General features: G+C 43.1%; 1 protein-coding gene across 2 annotated transcripts in view; it reads right to left on the bottom strand.

The window, feature by feature from the left end:
- Nucleotides 1-20,736, bottom strand: part of cdh4 (cadherin 4, type 1, R-cadherin (retinal)) — a 574,783-nt gene that overhangs the window by 61,723 nt on the left and 492,324 nt on the right. For both annotated transcript variants that reach the window (XM_060910366.1, XM_060910367.1), the window contains exon 7: nucleotides 12,057-12,201. In XM_060910366.1, coding sequence (XP_060766349.1) covers nucleotides 12,057-12,201 — 145 coding nt within the window. The remainder of the gene's footprint in view (nucleotides 1-12,056; nucleotides 12,202-20,736) is intronic.

Below are 20,736 nucleotides of genomic sequence, written 5' to 3'. Positions count from 1 at the left end.
TTTTTATTTTTTGCAAATTCGATAAATATAAACTTTATACAAAACGTCCGACAAAATCATTTCCGCTTAGAATGTAAACAAACCGGCGAAATGAGAGGAGCAATTTGTGAAAAATGCTATAATAATAATTCTTGAAAAACAAACAAAGATATCAAATAGTTTTATTCCATATTTTGTTGCGCTTTTTTTTATTTTTGGGGTTTTCGAGTAGAGTTTTTATTTTGTCCTTGGTTGGTTCAGCAACACGCTCCGCCATTTTGTTTTTCTCTACTCATGGTATATGACAGGGGCGATTCTAGCATCTGATCTTTGGGGGTGCTTAGCCCCCAGAGCTGACAGAGGCACCTGGCTTGAATGACAGTGTTTCCGCGTTTATTCCGCATTTAGACTAGACTTAACTAGACAAGAAGACTAGACTAGACAAGACTAGACTTATGCAATGTTTTAACAGAAGCTGACCCAATAAACTATGATATCTACACATTTACAACCACTGACACAAATATTTACGTTATATTTTTAACTAAACAAGACCTACTACTGCATTTGTAATGTTGGAGCTATTCATTTTGAACAGTGGTAATTGTTAATTAATGTGTTATTGTGTATTGTGTAATAATAGTGTGTATTATTATGATTTTACATTAGTTTATATTTTTTGTTGATAAGCATGATAAGAATGATAAGCAAACGTAAACGCTATGTTACATTAAATAAAATTGACTAACACACGGTGGTCGAGCACCGTAGCACTTGTACAGCTCTGCACAAAAGTATCTCGATATGGATGATAAATGTCGTTTTTATCATTCTGTTCATAGACCAGGGAACATCAATATTGCATTATGCATATTATTGTGTTGTGTTTAAAAATTGTAACTCCAGTCCGTACTTTCACATCTCGCTATGCCAGTAATACTCAGGTGCTACTTCGAGTTCCTCATCGGCGTGGAATCCAGTTAAAAAAACCACCACGTCGTAGCAAGCACTCGCGCGGACAGGCAACCCAATCAGAGGGGACGCAAGGAGGAGAGGGATTTTACTGCTCATAGAACTATCACGTAACAGGTGAATTCAAGAACACACACACGCCCGCGCACACATTCATTGCGCAGTGCGCAAGGGCACTTATTTCTGAAAATTACGTCCAAAAGCAGTGGTTTTGAGGGTGCTGAGCTCGTTTTTGGGGGTGCTTGAGCACCCCCAAAAATAGGCTAAACACGCCCCTGGTATATGAGCTGATATCCTTGTTGTAGAGTAGCCAATCAGAGCGTGCGATTGCTCATATCCAGTGAATGTGGATAGAAATATATATCATTCGTAGTTTATAGAGATAAGCAGAGCTGTCCTCTATAATAATTAGGAAGCCATGACCTAATGATTAGAGAAGCAGCTTTGCAACCAAAAGGTTGCTGGTTCAATTCCCTGGACCAGCAGGAATGGCTGAAGTGCCGTTGAGCAAGGTACCTAACCCCTAACTGCTCTCCAGGCTGCTCTGGGTAAGACGGCCCGTAATGTCATGTAAATAAATTAGCTTAAAATAAAAAAAAAAAAAATAAATCATTTATTCTGGTCAGGGTCGAGATGAATCTAGAGCCTACAGTAGGTGTGAAGTGGGAACGCATCCTGTAAATTGTTTATTTTCTTGATACAATTTAACATTCAATTCGATTTCTGCTTCATTCCAACCGGAAATCTTCATCGCACTGCGACGGCGATGATCTCCGACAACCGCTCTGGTTCTTCTCAGTTCACGACACGCTGCTGTGCCTGTTGTAGAAAACGTCTGGTCTCTTTTCCATCACCATCATCTCCCCACAGTAAATGCATGATAAGAGTTCTTATTCAGAGTCCATCATTTCTGTCACATCCACAGCTTTGTTTAGAAATATAACCTATATCAAGCTCTGCGCTCTTGAGTGGCTCAAATTGACGAGCTGCAAAAACCACTTAGGTATTCCTAAAAGCCAGCAGCAATGTCTGCACTATTTGAAGATGCTGTGTCCGGTCTTTACCCTTCTCCACCCTGTAAATCTTTCAGCGTAGGATTGTGCTGCTACTACAGCTCCTTTGAGGACCATAATAAGGCAAATGGGCTCTCCTGCAAAAGGAGCCAGGGTCCAAGCCTCGCTCCGTGTCCATTAAGCCAATTGAAACATCTTTGCGTCTGTTTCTCTTTCCTGCTCGCTCTCATCCATCTTTATCCCCATTTTCCTCTTCTCCAGAGAGCCGTCGTGAAAGTGTAATGAAGCCCGTGGCTCTGCTGGCCTGGGGAAAAAGCGCTTAAACCTCCTCTTGTAATGTTTGCAAACTCCCCCCCCCCCCCCTCCCCACCCACCCACTCCCCATCGGAAAAATTGGGCACCCAAGTGCACTCTCGGACGTTTTTTTTTTTTTAATCCCGAGCAGCCTGCTTGGCTTTTTAACTTCAACAAAGCTTAAGAGGAACCCTGCTTTGAGGGTCAATTATAAGATTGCGAGAACAGACTCGAGTCTGAGAGTCATATTTCGGCAAAGTAAACAGGATGTTACAGAAAGCACGGCTCTGTCTTACAGATCGGGGTGGAACGCAATGACACTAAATGGATCTGGATTTGTTTAGTGCTCCAAATATTCATATCTAAGCCCAAAGTGGGCGTCACCTATAAATATCACTGAATATGAACCTTACAGGGCGGCACGGTGGTGTAGTGGTTAGCGCTGTCGCCTCACAGCAAGAAGGTCCGGGTTCGAGCCCCGTGGCCGGCGAGGGCCTTTCTGTGTGGAGTTTGCATGTTCTCCCCGTGTCCACGTGGGTTTCCTCCGGGTGCTCCGGTTTCCCCCACAGTCCAAAGACATGCAGGTTAGGTTAACTGGTGACTCTAAATTGACCGTAGGTGTGAATGTGAGTGTGAATGGTTGTCTGTGTCTATGTGTCAGCCCTGTGATGACCTGGCGACTTGTCCAGGGTGTACCCCGCCTTTCGCCCGTAGTCAGCTGGGATAGGCTCCAGCTTGCCTGCGACCCTGTAGGACAGGATAAAGCGGCTAGAGATAACGAGATGAGATGAGATGAGATGAACCTTACAACAACTAATACCCTGGAGGCAGAAATGCCAACACTGTCAGCATGATACTGTGTGTGAATTCTGTCTCAAGGTCCTGAACCTCGAGTTTGGAATCGGTCTCAATGAAAGATGTGCGCAGTTATCATACTGCAAATTTCGTTGGTTATTTTTCCCAAAATATAAACAAACTAGTAGCCTATTTTAAACCAACGTGACTTTGAGCAGGCAGCTACTAATGATGAATATGCTGTGAATGCGCGAGTGATTCACGTTCATATGAATCCACAATTTGCTCTTTGTCCAAGTGCTGTAGCCAAGACCACGACCAGAGTGCATGAAGATCAAGACAAGACCAAGACAGGGTGAGACCGAGTCAAGACCTGGACCAGATCAGTGTGTGTGAAGGGGGTGGGGAGGAGTGATCGCTATTAACAGGAAGAAATTTTTCAAATTAGCAATGAGTCACGTTATTGGTTGCATTTGAAGCAGGAAATTTTTGCATCCAATCACACTAATGACGTTAACAAATAAAGCAGATAACGCACAGGCAATTTAGTGAAATCCCCACAGTCGAAATAAAATCCCGAGTCCTCGATGTCCGAGACCGAAAGAAGACCGAGTAAAAGGAGAAGAAGAAGCCTTCATTTGTCACACGTACACTCAAGCACAGACTTAAACCCACAGTGAAATTCCTCTCTGCATTTAACCATCTGAAGCAGTAAACACACCCAAGTCAGCAATGAGCACGCACGCGCACACACACACGTACCCAGAGCAGTGGGCAGCAATACTACAGCACCTGGCGAGCAGTTGAGGGTTCGGTGCCTTGCTCAAGGACACTTCAGCCAAACTTCAGGCCATGGCCGCCTCATGTTAACCTAACCTGCATGTCTTTGGACTGTGGGGGAACCGGAGCACCCGGAGGAAACCCATGCAGACACGGGGAAAACATGCAAACTCCACACAGAAAGGTCCCCGTCGGCCGCTGGGCTCGAACCCAGAACCTTCTTGCTGTGAGGTGACAGCGCTAACCACTACACCACCGTGCCGCCAGAAAAAAATGCAGTCGATTCAGAGACCCTCCAAAAGTGGTACTGAGACTGATCTGAAGTACTACAACACTACTTTGTCCTGTGATTTACACTCACCAGCCATTTTAATAGGAACTTGCTGCAGGAGTGGAACCCAGTGTGGTCTTCTGTTCTGCTGTTTCATGCTGAGATGCTTTTCTGCTCACCACGGTTGTAAAGAGTTGCTATGAGTTACTATATCCTTCTTGGCAGCTCGACCCAATCTGGCCATTTTCCTCTGACCTTTCTTCTCAGCAAGGCGCTTGTTTCCACCCACAGAACTGTCGCTCACTCACTGTTTTTTGTTTTCTGCACCATTCTGTGTAAACTCTCGAGACTGTTGTGTGTGAAAACCCCAGCAGTTCCTGAAATACTCAAACCAGTCTATCTGGCTCAAACCAACACCCACAGTGGCCACAGTGAAAGTCAGTCACACTCTGAGATCGCAAATTTTTCCCATTCTGATGTTTGAAGTGGGCGGCACGGTGGTGTAGTGGTTAGCGCTGTCGCCTCACAGCAAGAAGGTCCTGGGTTCGAGCCCCGGGGCCGGCGAGGGCCTTTCTGTGCGGAGTTTGCATGTTCTCCCCGTGTCCGCGTGGGTTTCCTCCGGGTGCTCCGGTTTCCCCCACAGTCCAAAGACATGCAGGTTAGGTTAACTGGTGACTCTAAATTGACCGTAGGTGTGAATGTGAGTGTGAATGGTTGTCTGTGTCTATGTGTCAGCCCTGTGATGACCTGGCGACTTGTCCAGGGTGTACCCCGCCTTTCGCCCGTAGTCAGCTGGGATAGGCTCCAGCTTGCCTGCGACCCTGTAGAAGGATAAAGCGGCTAGAGATAATGAGATGAGATGAGATGTTTGAAGTGAACGTTAATTAACTGAAGCTCTTAATTTGTATCTGCACGATTTTATGCATCGCGCTGCTGTCGAGGGATCGGCTGATTAGAGAACTGCACAAAACAGCAGGTGGATGGATGGGTGGGTGTTCCTAACGAAGTGTCCGGCGAGTATACGTTTCGTTCTATCTGACTGCATGACATCTTTCAGTCATGCGCCATTTTTGTAGCACCCTACAAGCATACGAATAGAAGGTATCCGTTTTGAAGACACACTCTTTTCATTCAGAGTAATGTATTCAGTTCCAGCCCACATTTATTAATTGATGCAATAACATCGGAATAATGTTAATAAGTACTTTGTGGTTCTGTTACATTGACATGAACAGCTTAATGGTGCCATGTGAAAGCCTCAAGTTGTTTTTTTATGCAAATATGTCTTAACTGCTTGCTATTAAATACTTTTGACTGATTTGCATAAAATGGCGAAAACACACAACGAAGGGAAAACACATTTTTCCCCTCTGGAACTTCAGTACATGCATACATCAAGCTGACCTAAAAATGATGCACACTGATCATCTGTGGCATAGTTAATACCGTGTGGGTGATCATCATCATCATCATCCAGTACCACACATGCCCCTTTTCCACCAAAGCAGTTCCAGGGCTGGTTCGGGGCCAGTACTTAGTTTGGAACCGGGTTTTCTGTTTCCACTGACAAAGAACTGGCTCTGGGGCCAGAAAAACCAGTTCCAGGCTAGCACCAACTCTCTGCTGGGCCAGAGGAAAGAACCGCTTACGTCAGCGGGGGGGCGGAGTTGTTAAGACCAACAACAATAACAAGACCGCGAAAGATCGCCATTTTTAAGCGGCGAGAAGCAGCAGCTGTACAAACGCGAAGTCATCCATTATTATTATTGTTGTTGCTGCTGCTTCTTCCGTGTTGTTTTTGCTTCGATACTCACGCCAAGGTTTATGCAAACATAGCGACGTAACTGACGTATACAACGACGTAATGACGTGGCTTCCCTTAGCACCGCGAGCTATGGAAAAGCAAACTGGTTCTCAGCTGGCTCGCAAGTTGAACGAGTTGTGAACCAGCACCGGCCCCGAACCAGCCCTGGAACTGATTTGGTGTTAAAGGGGTAACACATACTGTACATGGAAAGAAAACCCTACAATAACTCCATTTTAATTTGTGCCAAGTCTGAATCATGAGTCCTGGATTTGAAGTAAATGGGATTAGCTGGTAGAGTAATTCAGTGATTGGTTAGGTGTGGGCTAGAAGAGGCGAGATTCAATTAATCTGGACGTCTCGCCCAATGGGAGCCTTGCTTAAAAATAAAAGGGTGGGGGGTGGGGGTCTCAAAAGGACATCCAGAGCTCCATTCCACTGATGAATTGTGGTGATAATTGAATATACATGTGCGGAAGGTGATAAGCTCTGTTCCCAACATGCGCCGCTTTCACTGTGGTGTCTTTACCTCCAAGAGATTTTGATATGATTGTGTTGGTAAAGCTCCTTTCCCACTGAATCCTTTGAGAGATTCAAATCACATGATTGAACAGAGAAGATATAATTTGGCAAAACCACCTGACAGGTCTCGCTTGTGTTTTCACCTCTCTCTCATATTTCGGCTTGAATCTCAAGATTTAGCCCGAGTGACGTCGCGTCACTGTTTCTGGATAACAAAAGCACAACGAGGAAAGATGCCGGCTGCATGACAACCGAGACAGTGATGCTTTTTCTCGGCTAATTAGCAGAAGTGGTCAGCATACTGCAAATCCACGCTCTACTGAAGAGGAGAGAAACTTGTTTTCTTTCTTTCTTTCTTGTTTACAGCTCCCCAGGAGGGCAGAGTTTTCTGATACAGTCAAGACTGTAAAAACGGAATGGTCCTCACGACATCCTACTTCTCTGAGGCATGACTTGACAGTGTTTGGTTCGACCAGACGGACACTTGGCTGTTTTTGTCTGACAGCCCCTCTGCTGTGACCTCGAAGTACACAGCATGGGAGAAAACTAAAGGCAAAAAAAAAAGCGCGACAGTTTAACCCTTTGGTGACTGACCCCTTGAACATGGTTCCTCCAGGAACGATGATGTTTCAGTCATCAAGACAACGGAAAAACTAAAATACAAGAGCATTTTGTTTTGTGCACAAGAGCATTGTGACGTATCTTTCTGTTTTTGTATTTTAGTTCTTCTGTTGTCTTGACAACTGAAAAGTCATAGTTCCTGGAGGAACCATTTTCAAGGGGTCAGTCACCAAAGGGTTGAAAGGAGCAGACATGACGCATGATGCAGAGATTTTTGGATTTCAGGACCAAAGATAAAGGGATCATCAGGATTAACCAGCAAACCCATACCATCATCATCAGTGTGCCAGCACTGCTATTGCCAGACTTTGATTTGACGTCATCAAATAAAAAAAAAACCCTCAAAAACTGTTACATCACATAAGATATCCAGTATGTAAGGAATTCAACACTTCATGACATGCTGTAAAAGGAGAATAATCAACAGCAAATCATTTTCCTATCACAGCAGTTTGCCAACAGATTATTTAAATGGTATGAAACGTCAACAAAACAAATTAGTTCCTGTTGTCACTTATGTTATAGCAGCTATAAACAACTGAACCATCAGCAAATCTCTTTTGGTTTTCTCTTGAAGTCCATCGATGCTTTTGGACCAAACAGTTCTAGGCACGCTTGTAGTACTCGAGTCCGATTCGTGCCCTAATTTTAAGGACTCGTGACTTGACGACGAGAACTCTGATTTTTTTTCTTCATTTTTTGTAGCGTGCCATAATAATTTGGCATATTTATATCTCATCTCATTATCTCTAGCCGCTTTATCCTTCTACAGGGTCACAGGCAAGCTGGAGCCTATCCCAACTGACTACGGGCGAAAGGCGGGGTACACCCTGGACAAGTCGCCAGGTCATCACAGGGCTGACACATAGACACAGACAACCATTCACACCTACGGTCAATTTAGAGTCACCAGTTAACCTAACCTGCATGTCTTTGGACTGTGGGGGAAACCGGAGCACCCGGAGGAAACCCACGCGGACACGGGGAGAACATGCAAACTCCACACAGAAAGGCCCTCGCCGGCCACGGGGCTCGAACCCAGGACCTTCTTGCTGTGAGGCGACAGCGCTAACCACTACACCACCGTGCCACCCCGGCATATTTATATCTACATGAATTTTTATACTAATTTCGTGCAAGAGATCGCACATTCACCTGTTCATGTGTCATGTTCAGGAACAAAATAACGTTAATGGCGCTAAAACGCCTGGAGAGAACGCCCCTAGGACTGTCCGATTTGCTTATACAGACTTCTCGTGCAGTGGGAAAAAATGCACTGCTGTGTGTTCCATATGTAGAAGAACTATCGAGGAGACGACGGGGACGACCTCGAACTTCAATCGTCATTTGGCGAGACTCCACCCAGAGAAGGAAGTGACACACTATGTTCATTGCTCTGTTGATAGCGTGGTTTGCTTGCTGAGCGATAAACTAGCTAGTGCTAACCCTCTCTCATGTTATTTGCCCTGTTGATAGTGGGCGGGGCTTGCTGAGCAATGAACAAGCTTTTTAATCTGTAGCCTGTTAACTAAAATGGGGCAGTCGAGCGGTAATGTAAAGGCAGCAACAGCCACCGTCAAATGGTGCGGTTGGAGTCTTGTTCTCGGACTCGACTCGAAATTTTCTTTAATGACTCGGACTTGAACACTGGGGTCTCGAGACTGGACTCGGACTCGAGGTTTCGTGACTCGACTACAACCCTGGTTCTAGGGACTTCCTGAGATGAACTACCCCTGGGGAGCTCGCCCGAGAACTACATACCTTCAAGGGCTTGCATTCACACTGCCAGTAGAAACCCTGACGTGATGTAAGCCGGCTTGCTGGCATGATAGTTAGCAGGAAGTATTTCACTTAGGCGAGTCAAAATCATGCTGTACTTCTTCCATCACACACACACTCAATAAATCCTGGACTTCACTGGCGTTGTTTTTTTCCTTCCATTTTTCAATGCCAGCACTAAGAGTTGTGGTTTACATGGCTAATATTTAACAGCATTTAAAAAAAATTGAAATTGCCGGTGCTGCATTGGTTCGTGTTTGACCAATCAATGTGCACTTGCATCTCTCATGGTTCCTCTTGGAACTGTTTAAGAGATTCTTCTTGTGTTGAAAGAGTCCCTCAAAATGGCGTTCTAAGAGCTAGGATCATTCTCAGTTCCTGCAGTGCGGTTGCACAAAAAGCAGGAACTTCCTCCAACAGTTCTAAGAACTATGAAAAAGATGCTCCGGTCTGAAAGCGCCTCATAAGACAAAAAAAAAAGCAGCTTTTGATGTTACTGAGAAACCGCAAAGGACAAACTCCTCTATCCTGTGTTAGAACCATTACAAAGTGCTGACACCAGAGACTCCTTCCATAAATGTTGGAACGGTCACCGATCAACAACTAGATGTTTTTCTTTGTTAAATAGCAACGTTTTTACAAGGCCCGGTGTATAAGCTGTTACTATAGTAACGCTAGTGTTACTATAATGAACAACAGCACTGATGTAAACCTGTGATCTGAGTTACAGCCAGAACTACTGTCCGAGATCCTGTTCTAGAGAATTAATCAATGCCTTCTGACCAATCAGAGTCAAGAATTGTACAGCATTGTGGTATAATGATGTTGATTTTCAGTCATGGATTGAATAAATATTAGTCAATGCAGATGTGATTTGGTTTAAACAAACATCAGTTACTACATTACTTTGTTAACACGACTTGTGGTTTATTAATGCTGATATTCATAGTTTGCTAATGTTAACTAATAGGGATGTCCCGATCAGGTTTTTTTGCCCTCCGATCCGATACCGATCATTTGATTTTGAGTATCTGCTGATACCGAGTCCCGATCCGATACTTCTTATAATCCATAAAAAATAATAAAGACGAGGAAAGAAACGGATCCAGGATGTTCCTCATTTTTTTTATTTAACACCTTATTTTAACATCCAACAACTCCGTTAGCAAACAGAGCACTTACGTGAGGTAGTTTGAACAATAAATAACATAAATTAAAAACATAACCTTAAAATACCTGGCAGGAATGTAAACAAAAAAAAAAAAACTGCCACAGTGCCGGTAATTTGCTTTTAAGAACGCATCTCACAGTGGTATACAGTAATTTCAATTAAGGAAATGAACGTTTTTCTTGATGAAAACAAGCATTTCTACCCTTTCAGGTTTGAGCCTGTTTTTGTCATCCAACACGTTTGCAACAGCACTAAAAACTCGCTGTATTGTGTCGGGTGTTTGTTTTTCAGGTGCCGTATCAGGTTTGTTGTATTAAATGCGGCCCTTTCCTGTCCACCCCTTGAAATTCCAGCTTTACATATTTCACAGTTTGCTATGGCAATGTTATCATCAACTTTGAAATACTGCCACACCGCAGACATGCTTTGCTTTCCGCTTCGAACTGCTGCCGTGTTCAACTTTGCCGGCAACGGGCAGCCAATAACCAATAGCGTCTCTGCTACAAAGTGATGTCATGCCGCACGTGTTGATGTTGCTGTGTTGAGACAAGACGTCTGGTCTCACTCTGTGCCAACGCATAGCTATTGATGTGTTAAAAATGAGAATATATTATATAGATATATATCCGATCCCTGATCGGGAGGTAATGCCCGATTCCGATCGAGTCTGAAACCACGTGATCGGGCCCGATTTCCGATCACGTGATCGGATCGGGACATCCCTATTAACTAATGCGCTAAATAGACCCCTTCGCAGTAAACGTCATTCATACGCAAGAGGAAATTGCGCGCGCAGCCTGGACTCAAAAAAGACTCAGCGATGCCTAGTTGTTGTGTTGTCGGGTGTCAGAATCGTAGCAGTGATGGGGTTAAAATGTACAGAAGTCCAGCAGGATCTCACCCATTCCAAAAAAGTCGCCGACGTCTGTGGCTACAAGCCATCAAACGTGTAGACTGGGATGAAAGCACCATCAAAAATGCGCGGGTTTGCAGCGCCCACTTCATCACAGGTAAGATCAGGCTATTTATTAAATCTTTCTTTTTTATTCTTTCTAGTCTTCGTTTATTGATGTAGCAAAATACTTTGGTAACGTTTGTCTGATTAGCTGGGTCATAGTCACACAATGTAATGAATATTGTTAGCATGTTAACTTAGCTTTGCATGCAATTTTGTTTGTAGGAGAGGTCTCGCTTGACTCAAGCAGTCCAGATTTTGTGCCATCATTATCTGTGTATGCCGAAAATCACAATTTTAAAGCAAGGATGGAAAGGTAAAATTGTGTGCCCTCACTCTAAATGCCAACTTACGTTGACTGCTCTAACCTAGCTCCCGCCCCATTCAGTTTCATTTCTGCTCTCTGCCTCTCGCTTTTTACGCAGCTCTGATTTCTCTTAGCTGCGCTCTTTACACTATCATTCCTTTCATGCCATTACCTCCTGCAAATTGCTGTTTAGTGTTGGCATTTGCTGTTGTAGCTAAAGCCACATTGCCATCACATCACTGGCATAATTTGATTAAAACAAAATGAATATGAATGTCCCATTGTTAATCAAGTTGTACATGCCCGCACATAACATAATCCTATGCGTCTAAAGACTTGCAGGCTTGAAGTTTTTCGTGGGTGTACACTGAAGTCTTGTCAATAAGGTACGAGTATATATCTGGCCATTGTATACCAGGGAACTTACTAACATCGTCCGTCCACTCTTTAATTAAATACGGATCCGGTAGGCGATGTCCACTTGTTAGAGTTAACTTATTTATGTAGCATTCTCGATCTTGTAACGACAATTGTTTTGCATAATCTGACAGCTCATAATGCCGGTCTATGGGCAGCGCCATTGTTTGAGTCCAGGCTGCGCGCGCATCCTGGCAACGGTCGGTTTGTTTGCAAACATGCGAAGGGGTCTATAATGTCCATGTCAGGAACCTTAATGGAAAGCGTAACCACAATCATTATTACTGACATCACCACCACCCTCTGACATCATCAGCAGCAGCTTCACCATCATTGACTCCATCAATGTTCAGTATAAAGCAGCATCACCACGTACCTGGTTTGGAGACCTCAGGAACGGATCCGTTATAAACCTGGTTCTGGAACTCGGGCCTGTTGTCGTTCATATCGATGACATAAATATACAGATCAATCGGTGGTTCCATCTGATTTCCATTGATGTCCACTGCGTGAGCTCTCAGCTGCAGAAGGAAACAGAGAAAAGTGTGTTAATACACGAGTACGGCATGCCCGCAACACCTCGGTAAACCGTTTACAAAATGCTACACTCCATTCAGAATCCTAAAAGTGAAAAGAAAGCATTAAATACACAACCACGAGAAAAGCTTCTGTCAGTAAAACGTCAGTCCGCGTGCACTGTAACCCGCACGCATTTAATACACGCCCAAGACTGCATGTGTGATGTTATTCTGTTTCTGTTTGTATTAGTAATGTCTGTGGATGTGGTGTGTGAAGCTGTCAGGGACTGCAAGAGGGAAGAATCACACACACTGCATTTTATTTCACAGTCATTCATTTTCATCTGGTTCCTGAAAACAGCTTTCGGTACAGCAGATAAGTATCTTTACTCGAGCTATTGTGTCTCAAAGAAAACATTAACAGAGGGAGAGAGGCAGACAGAGGAAGAGGGACAGAGACAGCAAGATGCACAAACAGAGATTTCCATTGGCCATAGCTTGACAAATGACCAAATAAACTGCCAAAGAAATCACAAAAAGAACTCAGCATTCAGCAGACAGGGCAATGTCTGGGTGTGTGTGTGTGTGTGTGTGTGTGTGTGTGTGTGTGTGTGTGTGTGTGTGTGCACAGTGTGTTGTTGGTCCGAGGTCCTACATCTTTGATCTGTGGAACCCCAGTGTGTGGACTGCAAATGTGTGGTTTTATGACATCATTAGTATGCTGGACAGCAGACCTAGAACGGGGAGAGAGAGGGAGAGAGAGACAGACCAAATGAGAGAGAGAGAGTGAGTGAGTGACCAAATGATAGTGAGAGAGACCAAATGAAAGTGAGTGAGACCGAGTGAGTGAGTGAGTGAGTGAGTGAGTGAGTGAGTGAGTGAGAGAGACCAAATGAGAGTAAGAGACCAAATGAGAGTGAGTGAGTGTGAGAGACCAAATGAGAGTGAGTGAGTGTGAGAGACCAAATGAGAGTGAGTGAGTGAGTGAGTGTGAGAGACCAAATGAGAGTGAGTGAGTGAGTGAGTGAGTGAGTGAGTGAGTGTGAGAGACCAAATGAGAGTGAGTGAGTGAGTGAGTGAGTGAGTGAGTGAGTGAGTGAGAGAGACCAAATGAGAGTGAGTGAGTGAGTGAGTGTGAGAGACCAAATGAGAGTGAGTGAGTGAGTGAGTGTGAGAGACCAAATGAGAGTGAGTGAGTGAGTGAGTGAGTGTGAGAGACCAAATGAGAGTGAGTGAGTGAGTGAGTGTGAGAGACCAAATGAGAGTGAGTGAGTGAGTGAGTGAGTGTGAGAGACCAAATGAGAGTGAGTGAGTGAGTGAGTGAGTGAGTGAGTGAGTGAGTGAGTGAGTGAGAGAGACCAAATGAGAGTGAGTGAGTGAGTGAGTGAGTGAGTGAGTGAGTGAGTGAGTGACCAAATGAGAGTAAGAGAGAGACCAAATGAGAGTGAGACCGAGTGAGTGAGTGAGAGACCAAATGAGAGTGAGTGAGAGAGTGAGTGAGTGAGTGAGTGAGTGAGACCAAATGAGAGTAAGAGAGAGACCAAATGAGAGTGAGTGAGTGAGTGAGTGAGTGAGTGAGTGAGTGAGTGAGAGACCAAATGAGAGTGAGTGAGAGAGACCAAATGAGTGAGTGAGTGAGACCAAATGAGAGTAAGAGAGAGACCAAATGAGAGTGAGTGAGTGAGTGAGTGAGTGAGAGACCAAATGAGAGTGAGTAAGAGAGAGACCAAATGAGAGTGAGTGAGTGAGTGAGTGAGTGAGACCAAATGAGAGTGAGACCAAATGAGAGAGAGAGACCAAATGAGAGTGAGTGAGTAAGAGAGAGACCAAATGAGAATGAGTGAGAGTGACCAAATGAGAGTGAGTGAGTGACCAAATGAGAGTAAGAGAGAGACCAAATGAGAGTGAGTGAGAGTGACCAAATGAGAGTAAGAGAGAGACCAAATGAGAGTGAGTGAAACCGAGTGAGTGAGTGAGTGAGTGACCAAATGAGTGTGAGTGAGTGAGTGACCAAATGAGTGTGAGTGAGTGAGTGAGTGAGTGAGTGAGTGAGTGAGACCAAATGAGAGTGAGACAGTAAGAGAGAGACCAAATGAGAGTAAAAGAGAGACCAAATGAGAGTGAGTGAGTCCAAATGAGAGTGAGTGAGAGAGAGACCAAATGAGAGTGAGTGAGAGACCAAATGAGTGAGTGAGACCAAATGAGAGTAAGAGAGAGACCAAATGAGAGTGAGTGAGTGAGAGAGACCAAATGAGAGTGAGTGAGTGAGTGAGTGTGAGAGACCAAATGAGAGTGAGTGAGTGAGTGAGTGAGTGAGTGAGTGAGTGAGAGAGACCAAATGAGAGTGAGTGAGTGAGTGTGAGAGACCAAATGAGAGTGAGTGAGTGAGTGAGTGTGAGAGACCAAATGAGAGTGAGTGAGTGAGTGAGTGAGTGAGTGTGAGAGACCAAATGAGAGTGAGTGAGTGAGTGAGTGAGTGAGTGTGAGAGACCAAATGAGAGTGAGTGAGTGAGTGAGTGAGTGAGTGAGTGAGTGAGTGTGAGAGACCAAATGAGAGTGAGTGAGTGAGTGAGTGAGTGAGTGAGTGAGAGAGACCAAATGAGAGTGAGTGAGTGAGTGAGTGAGTGAGTGAGTGACCAAATGAGAGTAAGAGAGAGACCAAATGAGAGTGAGACCGAGTGAGTGAGTGAGAGACCAAATGAGAGTGAGTGAGAGAGACCAAATGAGAGTAAAAGAGAGACCAAATGAGAGTGAGTGAGAGAGACCAAATGAGTGAGTGAGTGAGTGAGTGAGTGAGACCAAATGAGAGTAAGAGAGAGACCAAATGAGAGTGAGTGAGTGAGTGAGTGAGTGAGTGAGTGAGTGAGTGAGTGAGAGACCAAATGAGAGTGAGTGAGAGAGACCAAATGAGTGAGTGAGTGAGTGAGTGAGACCAAATGAGAGTAAGAGAGAGACCAAATGAGAGTGAGTGAGTGAGTGAGTGAGTGAGAGACCAAATGAGAGTGAGTAAGAGAGAGACCAAATGAGAGTGAGTGAGTGAGTGAGTGAGTGAGTGAGACCAAATGAGAGTGAGACCAAATGAGAGAGAGAGACCAAATGAGAGTGAGTGAGTAAGAGAGAGACCAAATGAGAATGAGTGAGAGTGACCAAATGAGAGTGAGTGAGTGACCAAATGAGAGTAAGAGAGAGACCAAATGAGAGTGAGTGAGAGTGACCAAATGAGAGTAAGAGAGAGACCAAATGAGAGTGAGTGAAACCGAGTGAGTGAGTGAGTGAGTGAGTGAGTGAGTGACCAAATGAGTGAGTGAGTGAGTGAGTGAGTGAGTGAGTGAGTGAGTGAGTGAGACCAAATGAGAGTGAGACAGTAAGAGAGAGACCAAATGAGAGTAAAAGAGAGACCAAATGAGAGTGAGTGAGTCCAAATGAGAGTGAGTGAGAGAGAGACCAAATGAGAGTGAGTGAGAGACCAAATGAGTGAGTGAGACCAAATGAGATTAAGAGAGAGACCAAATGAGAGTGAGTGAGTGAGAGAGACCAAATGAGAGTGAGTGAGTGAGAGAGACCAAATGAGAGTAAGAGAGAGACCAAATGAGAGTGAGTCCAAATGAGAGTGAGTGAGTGACAGAGACCAAATGAGTGAGTGAGTGAGTGAGTGAGTGAGTGAGTGAGTGAGTGAGTGAGTGAGTGAGACCAAATGAGTGAGTGAGTGAGTGAGAGAGAGACCAAATGAGAGTGAGTGAGTGAGAGAGTGAGTGAGAGAGAGACCAATTGAGAGTGAGAGAGAGAGACACCAAATGAGAGTGAGAGAGACCAAATGAGAGAGACCAATTTTTTTTTTTTTTTTTGGGGGGGGGCAGAGAGACAAAGATCAAATGAGAGAGAAACAAAAAAACACACACACACACACACACACACACACACACACACACACACACACACACGCACACACATCAAATGAGAGAGAGAGACCAAATGAGAGAGAGAGAGAGCGTGAGCGATTGAGTGAGAGAGAGATATTCCCATAGCCAGCACATCAGTAAGTAATAGGCAGAACACACCGAGTGACCTCGTAACCAGTCAATCAGACTCTCATCACCTGATACCTGCTGGATCACAAAAGCCTCAGGCAGCACAAACAAATACAGCGAGTGGATTCTCTTGTACCGTATGAATCAAGTGCAAAGTTTTACAAACTGAGGAAGATAAACAAGGAATAGAACAAGTCATACTGCTACAGAAATATATTTTATATAGAAGATAAAATAGAAATCTGGAACAAAGTTTGTATGAAAAAAATGTGCCTAAGACTTTTGCACAGTACTGTGTATTTTTTTCCATACACGCTTTGTTATAGATTTCTATTTTATGATTTCTACATTATCAAGTCGGGACAAAAACATTTTAGAGTCCAAACGTTTGTTTTCCAGCACAAAATGAAATGTTACAGAAATGTTTGTATCTGAGCAGCAGATTATACAAGAGAGCACTTTTTGCTGAAACATTTCATTTAATAAATTTCCCTTATTTCACTGCAGTTTCTTAACACGCACAGTTCTGAACCCGTTAAACACATTATCCATCTACAGTTCTGAACCCGTTAAACACATTATCCATCTACAGTTCTGAACCCGTTAAACACATTATCCATCTACAGTTCTGAACCCGTTAAACACATTATCCATCTACAGCTCTGTTGAATGTTGTAGAACACTGTTTTACAGTTGTTCCTTCATTTTAAGATAAATTGGAAAATAATTGATGCAAATTGTTCGTTAGGGCAAAACAAAACAAGTGCAGCATGTTCACGAGTGTTTTTTTATTTAAAAGTGTGAGTCTCAGTGTTAAAAAAAAAATTAACTAACAACAGTTTTCCCTTTGCCTTCTCCTTAAAAACTGCTCAGTTACTGCTGAAGTTGTGATCTTAAACAGAAGCACTAGTCATGCAAGAAAATGGTGCAACATCTGGGGGATAGTCAAGTGTAGGTTTGGGAGCGTTTTTAATTTGGTATTGACCAACAGAAACATGAAATAAGCTGCAGGAATATCTGGTAAGCACTGGTTACTCCCTGCATGTCACAATTATTTATATTCTTCACACATCTGTGTTATGGGGGACGCTGGGGAGGAAAAAAAACCCCAAAACATCCAAGTCGACACAAATTTTGCCAAACCATATATTCAAATCACCCCAAACCATGTGGAAGATCGTGTTATAGTCGAATGAGACCGGTGTATGATGTAAAACCTTTAGGCATAATTTTCAAAAGCTATGTTAACACCATATCCATGGGTGAAGCATGGTGGTGTCAGCGTCATAGCTTTTTTTCCCCCCTAAAACATTTGTATTTGTTTTTCACTTGAATTTTTTCTGGCTGCTGTGTCACATTAAAGGTGGAAAAAGATCTGACAAGATTTCTCTCGACAAAACCTGATATTTTAGCAGGTGTGCGTCGACTTTCTGTATTGACTGTGCATCACTGATGCAATAAACAAGGAAGCTTTCTTTCTTCCCAAGTTTAGTCTCGTCAATTGCAAGATGATTTACGTCATCTTTGGTAATTTACAGAACAGGTGCACTTAGTGGAGTTTATGGCTCTCTGAGTGCAAGAGAGAGAGAGAGGGACAGACAGAGAGAGAGAGAGAGAGAGAGAGAGAGAGAGAGGGACAGACAGACAGAGAGAGCGAAAGGGACAGACAAAGAGAGGGACAGGGACAGACAGACAGAGGGACAGAGAGAGGGAGAGAGAGGGACAGAGAGAGAGACAGGCAGAGGAAGCGAGAGACAGAGGGGGGACAGAGACAGACAGACAGAGAGAGATATAGACAGAGAGAGAGAGAGATGTTGAGTCAACCCTGAAGTCAGTTCTGACCAAGACCTCATTTCACTAAAATTCATGCAGTTGCTCCCAAGAACACTTCCGGCACTTTAGCAAATAGTAAAAGCAGCGGCAGTCATTTTACATTGTGCCTGCGAGCATCAGAGCGAGTGCATTCATATCCTGAGTGCGTGTCTAGAATGTTTGTTCAAACATTCTACATTACATCAAGGAAATATTTATATACATTTTTAAATTCAATTCCCACTTCTGCCATTTAGACTACGTTCAGACTGCACCCTGAAACGACCCATATCCGATTTTTTTGCCCATATGCGACCTGTATCCGAGTTGTTATTGACAATCTGAATGACACAGATCCGATTTTTTCCACATGCGACCCAGGCCGCTTGGATATGTGGTCCTAATTCCGATGCATATCCGTTATTTTCACATGCGACTGCAGTCTGACCGGACAGGTCGCATTCATGCGACCTACACGTCATCAACAAGAGACAAACGTCACTATTCTGCGTTGGCTAATCCCGCCTCTTTGGTGGAAAACAACAACATTTGTACAGTTTTCAGAATTTAAATAGACTTTTATAGAATTGATCAAGCTAATGGTGGATTTGGTAGGGACCTGGATGTTGATCTGTTAGCCTGATTAAATAAAACAGTTTCTATAACTGATTTATAACTTAAACCATCCTGTATTACAAGATTATAAGATTGTTCTGGAAATTTCCAGTAATTTGACACCTTCGGTCTCATTACTCTGCTGTTAATCAGATTATTGTGTGAGTTCCGCCGCCGCCACAAAAATCACATCGCCAGGTCTCGCCTCATCTCCATAGCAAACTGCACTGGTGTTTCTGCACCCTGAGCCAGCGCTGAGAGAAGTTGCAGAATTCAGCTGGCTATAAACAATCTAAATAAATATTTATAAAAATGTAGAAAAAGTTTATTAATATGACGAAATAAATATGTGCAAATTATTAAGCCTGAATTAAGAGTTTGGTAATACAGCGGCCGTATCCCAAATGACTGCCTACTGAAGCTCGAGTGCACTATATAGAGTTTAAAAATCCATTACTTCCTAGTAACATGTAGTGCACTTATATAGAAATTAGAGAGACATTTAGGAGTCAACCCTCGTTACCAGGCTACACGTTTTCATTTCAGTTCAGAAACAAAAACACACACGAGACCTCACACTTTAACACTAACCAGATAATTAAACAAACAAACAAACAAACAAACAAAAAAGAAATCATTAAACATGAAGAGTGCGCTTTTTTTTGTTCACATATTACGTAGATGTGCTTATTACGTGTCAATTTGCGCATGCGGGACACTTTTGGGTCGTTTTCCGTTCATATTGGAGATCGCATACAAGTCTCGTATAATTGGTAATGTGAACGGCCTAACAAAAAAATCGGATTTCACAACAAATCGGATATGGGCCGTTTCAGGGTGCAGTCTGAACGTAGTGTTAGTTGCAGTACAACCTTAAACTCCGTATCAGCTGGTGGTGATAAAAAAAAAAAGGAAGCCCAGCTTTCTCTTACAGTACAGTAAGTTACATACGTCACATCAGGGGCGTCAGAAGCATTTTTAATGTGGGGGGGACATGCTGGCGGGGGGTCTGGGGGTCCTCCCCCAGAACATTTTTAATTAATTAGATGCCATTTCCTGCATTCTGGTGTATTTTAACAGGTTGTTAAACACCTAATTTTACCTACAAAAGTCACTTAAGGGTTGTTTTACAATCAGGGTATGCAAGCTAAAAATCACATTTAACACTTATTATCTTCAATATCAAAAGGCTTGACTAAGTAAACTTGGTTGTTTATTGTAGCCCTGTGATCGCTCTATTTACCATGCAAAAAAAAAAGGTGATAACGTTATTTTTGGTGAATGTATGGCAATATGTGTCATATTTAGCAAAATTACTCGTGTCATTTATAAAAAGTGCTTTTTTGACCACAGGTAGCTCCAAAAGGGATGCACTTAAATCATTCTTTATACCATAAAACAAATATTTGGTTCCATATCATTGGAAACATAGTTAAGTTTTAATGTTGAATGCCAGTAAGTTTTCAGACTATTTTGATCAAATTAGTATGTAATTGTGTCAAAAAAATGCCCTCTCCGAGACAGCTAATTTTTCAATATAAAATAACATATCTAAAATGATTATTTTCATCCTAAAATGTGGTCAAGATATTGGGACATAAATATTAGAGACAACTAACACAAAGCTTACAGCCTTATATTTAAAAGCACTATGGAAGTAGTGGATTCTGAATTGTCAAAAAAAAAAAAATGTCCTCTCCGAGAATCACTTCATTTATTTCTCCCATCTTATAGCAGATTACACAAAACTACCATACACACGTCAAAAAATTACCTGAAATCTGTTCTTTAGCTTGTCCTTCACTTAAAAACCGGTACAAGAACCAGTTTGAATCAATTTGAATTTTGGACCCCTGTGACACAAACTTTGTACCCTGATTGTAAAACAACCCTTAATTCAACGACTATTTTAGAGACTCAACAATAAGTCCTCATTCAACTCGTCCATATATTCATCAGCCTGTTTTTAAACCCACCGCTCTGCCTACGGTAAGATAATGAGATGAATGTGACACAGTTTATCACCAACAATGGCTTTATGGGTGCATTTTACTTTTTATTTTGTGTTTTCTTTTCTATTTAG

The sequence above is a fragment of the Neoarius graeffei genome, chromosome 26 (assembly GCF_027579695.1).
Source record: "Neoarius graeffei isolate fNeoGra1 chromosome 26, fNeoGra1.pri, whole genome shotgun sequence".
Lineage (NCBI taxonomy): Eukaryota > Metazoa > Chordata > Actinopteri > Siluriformes > Ariidae > Neoarius > Neoarius graeffei.
Note: the sequence above shows the minus strand (reverse complement) of the source record. Positions and strands in the feature narration are given on the sequence as shown.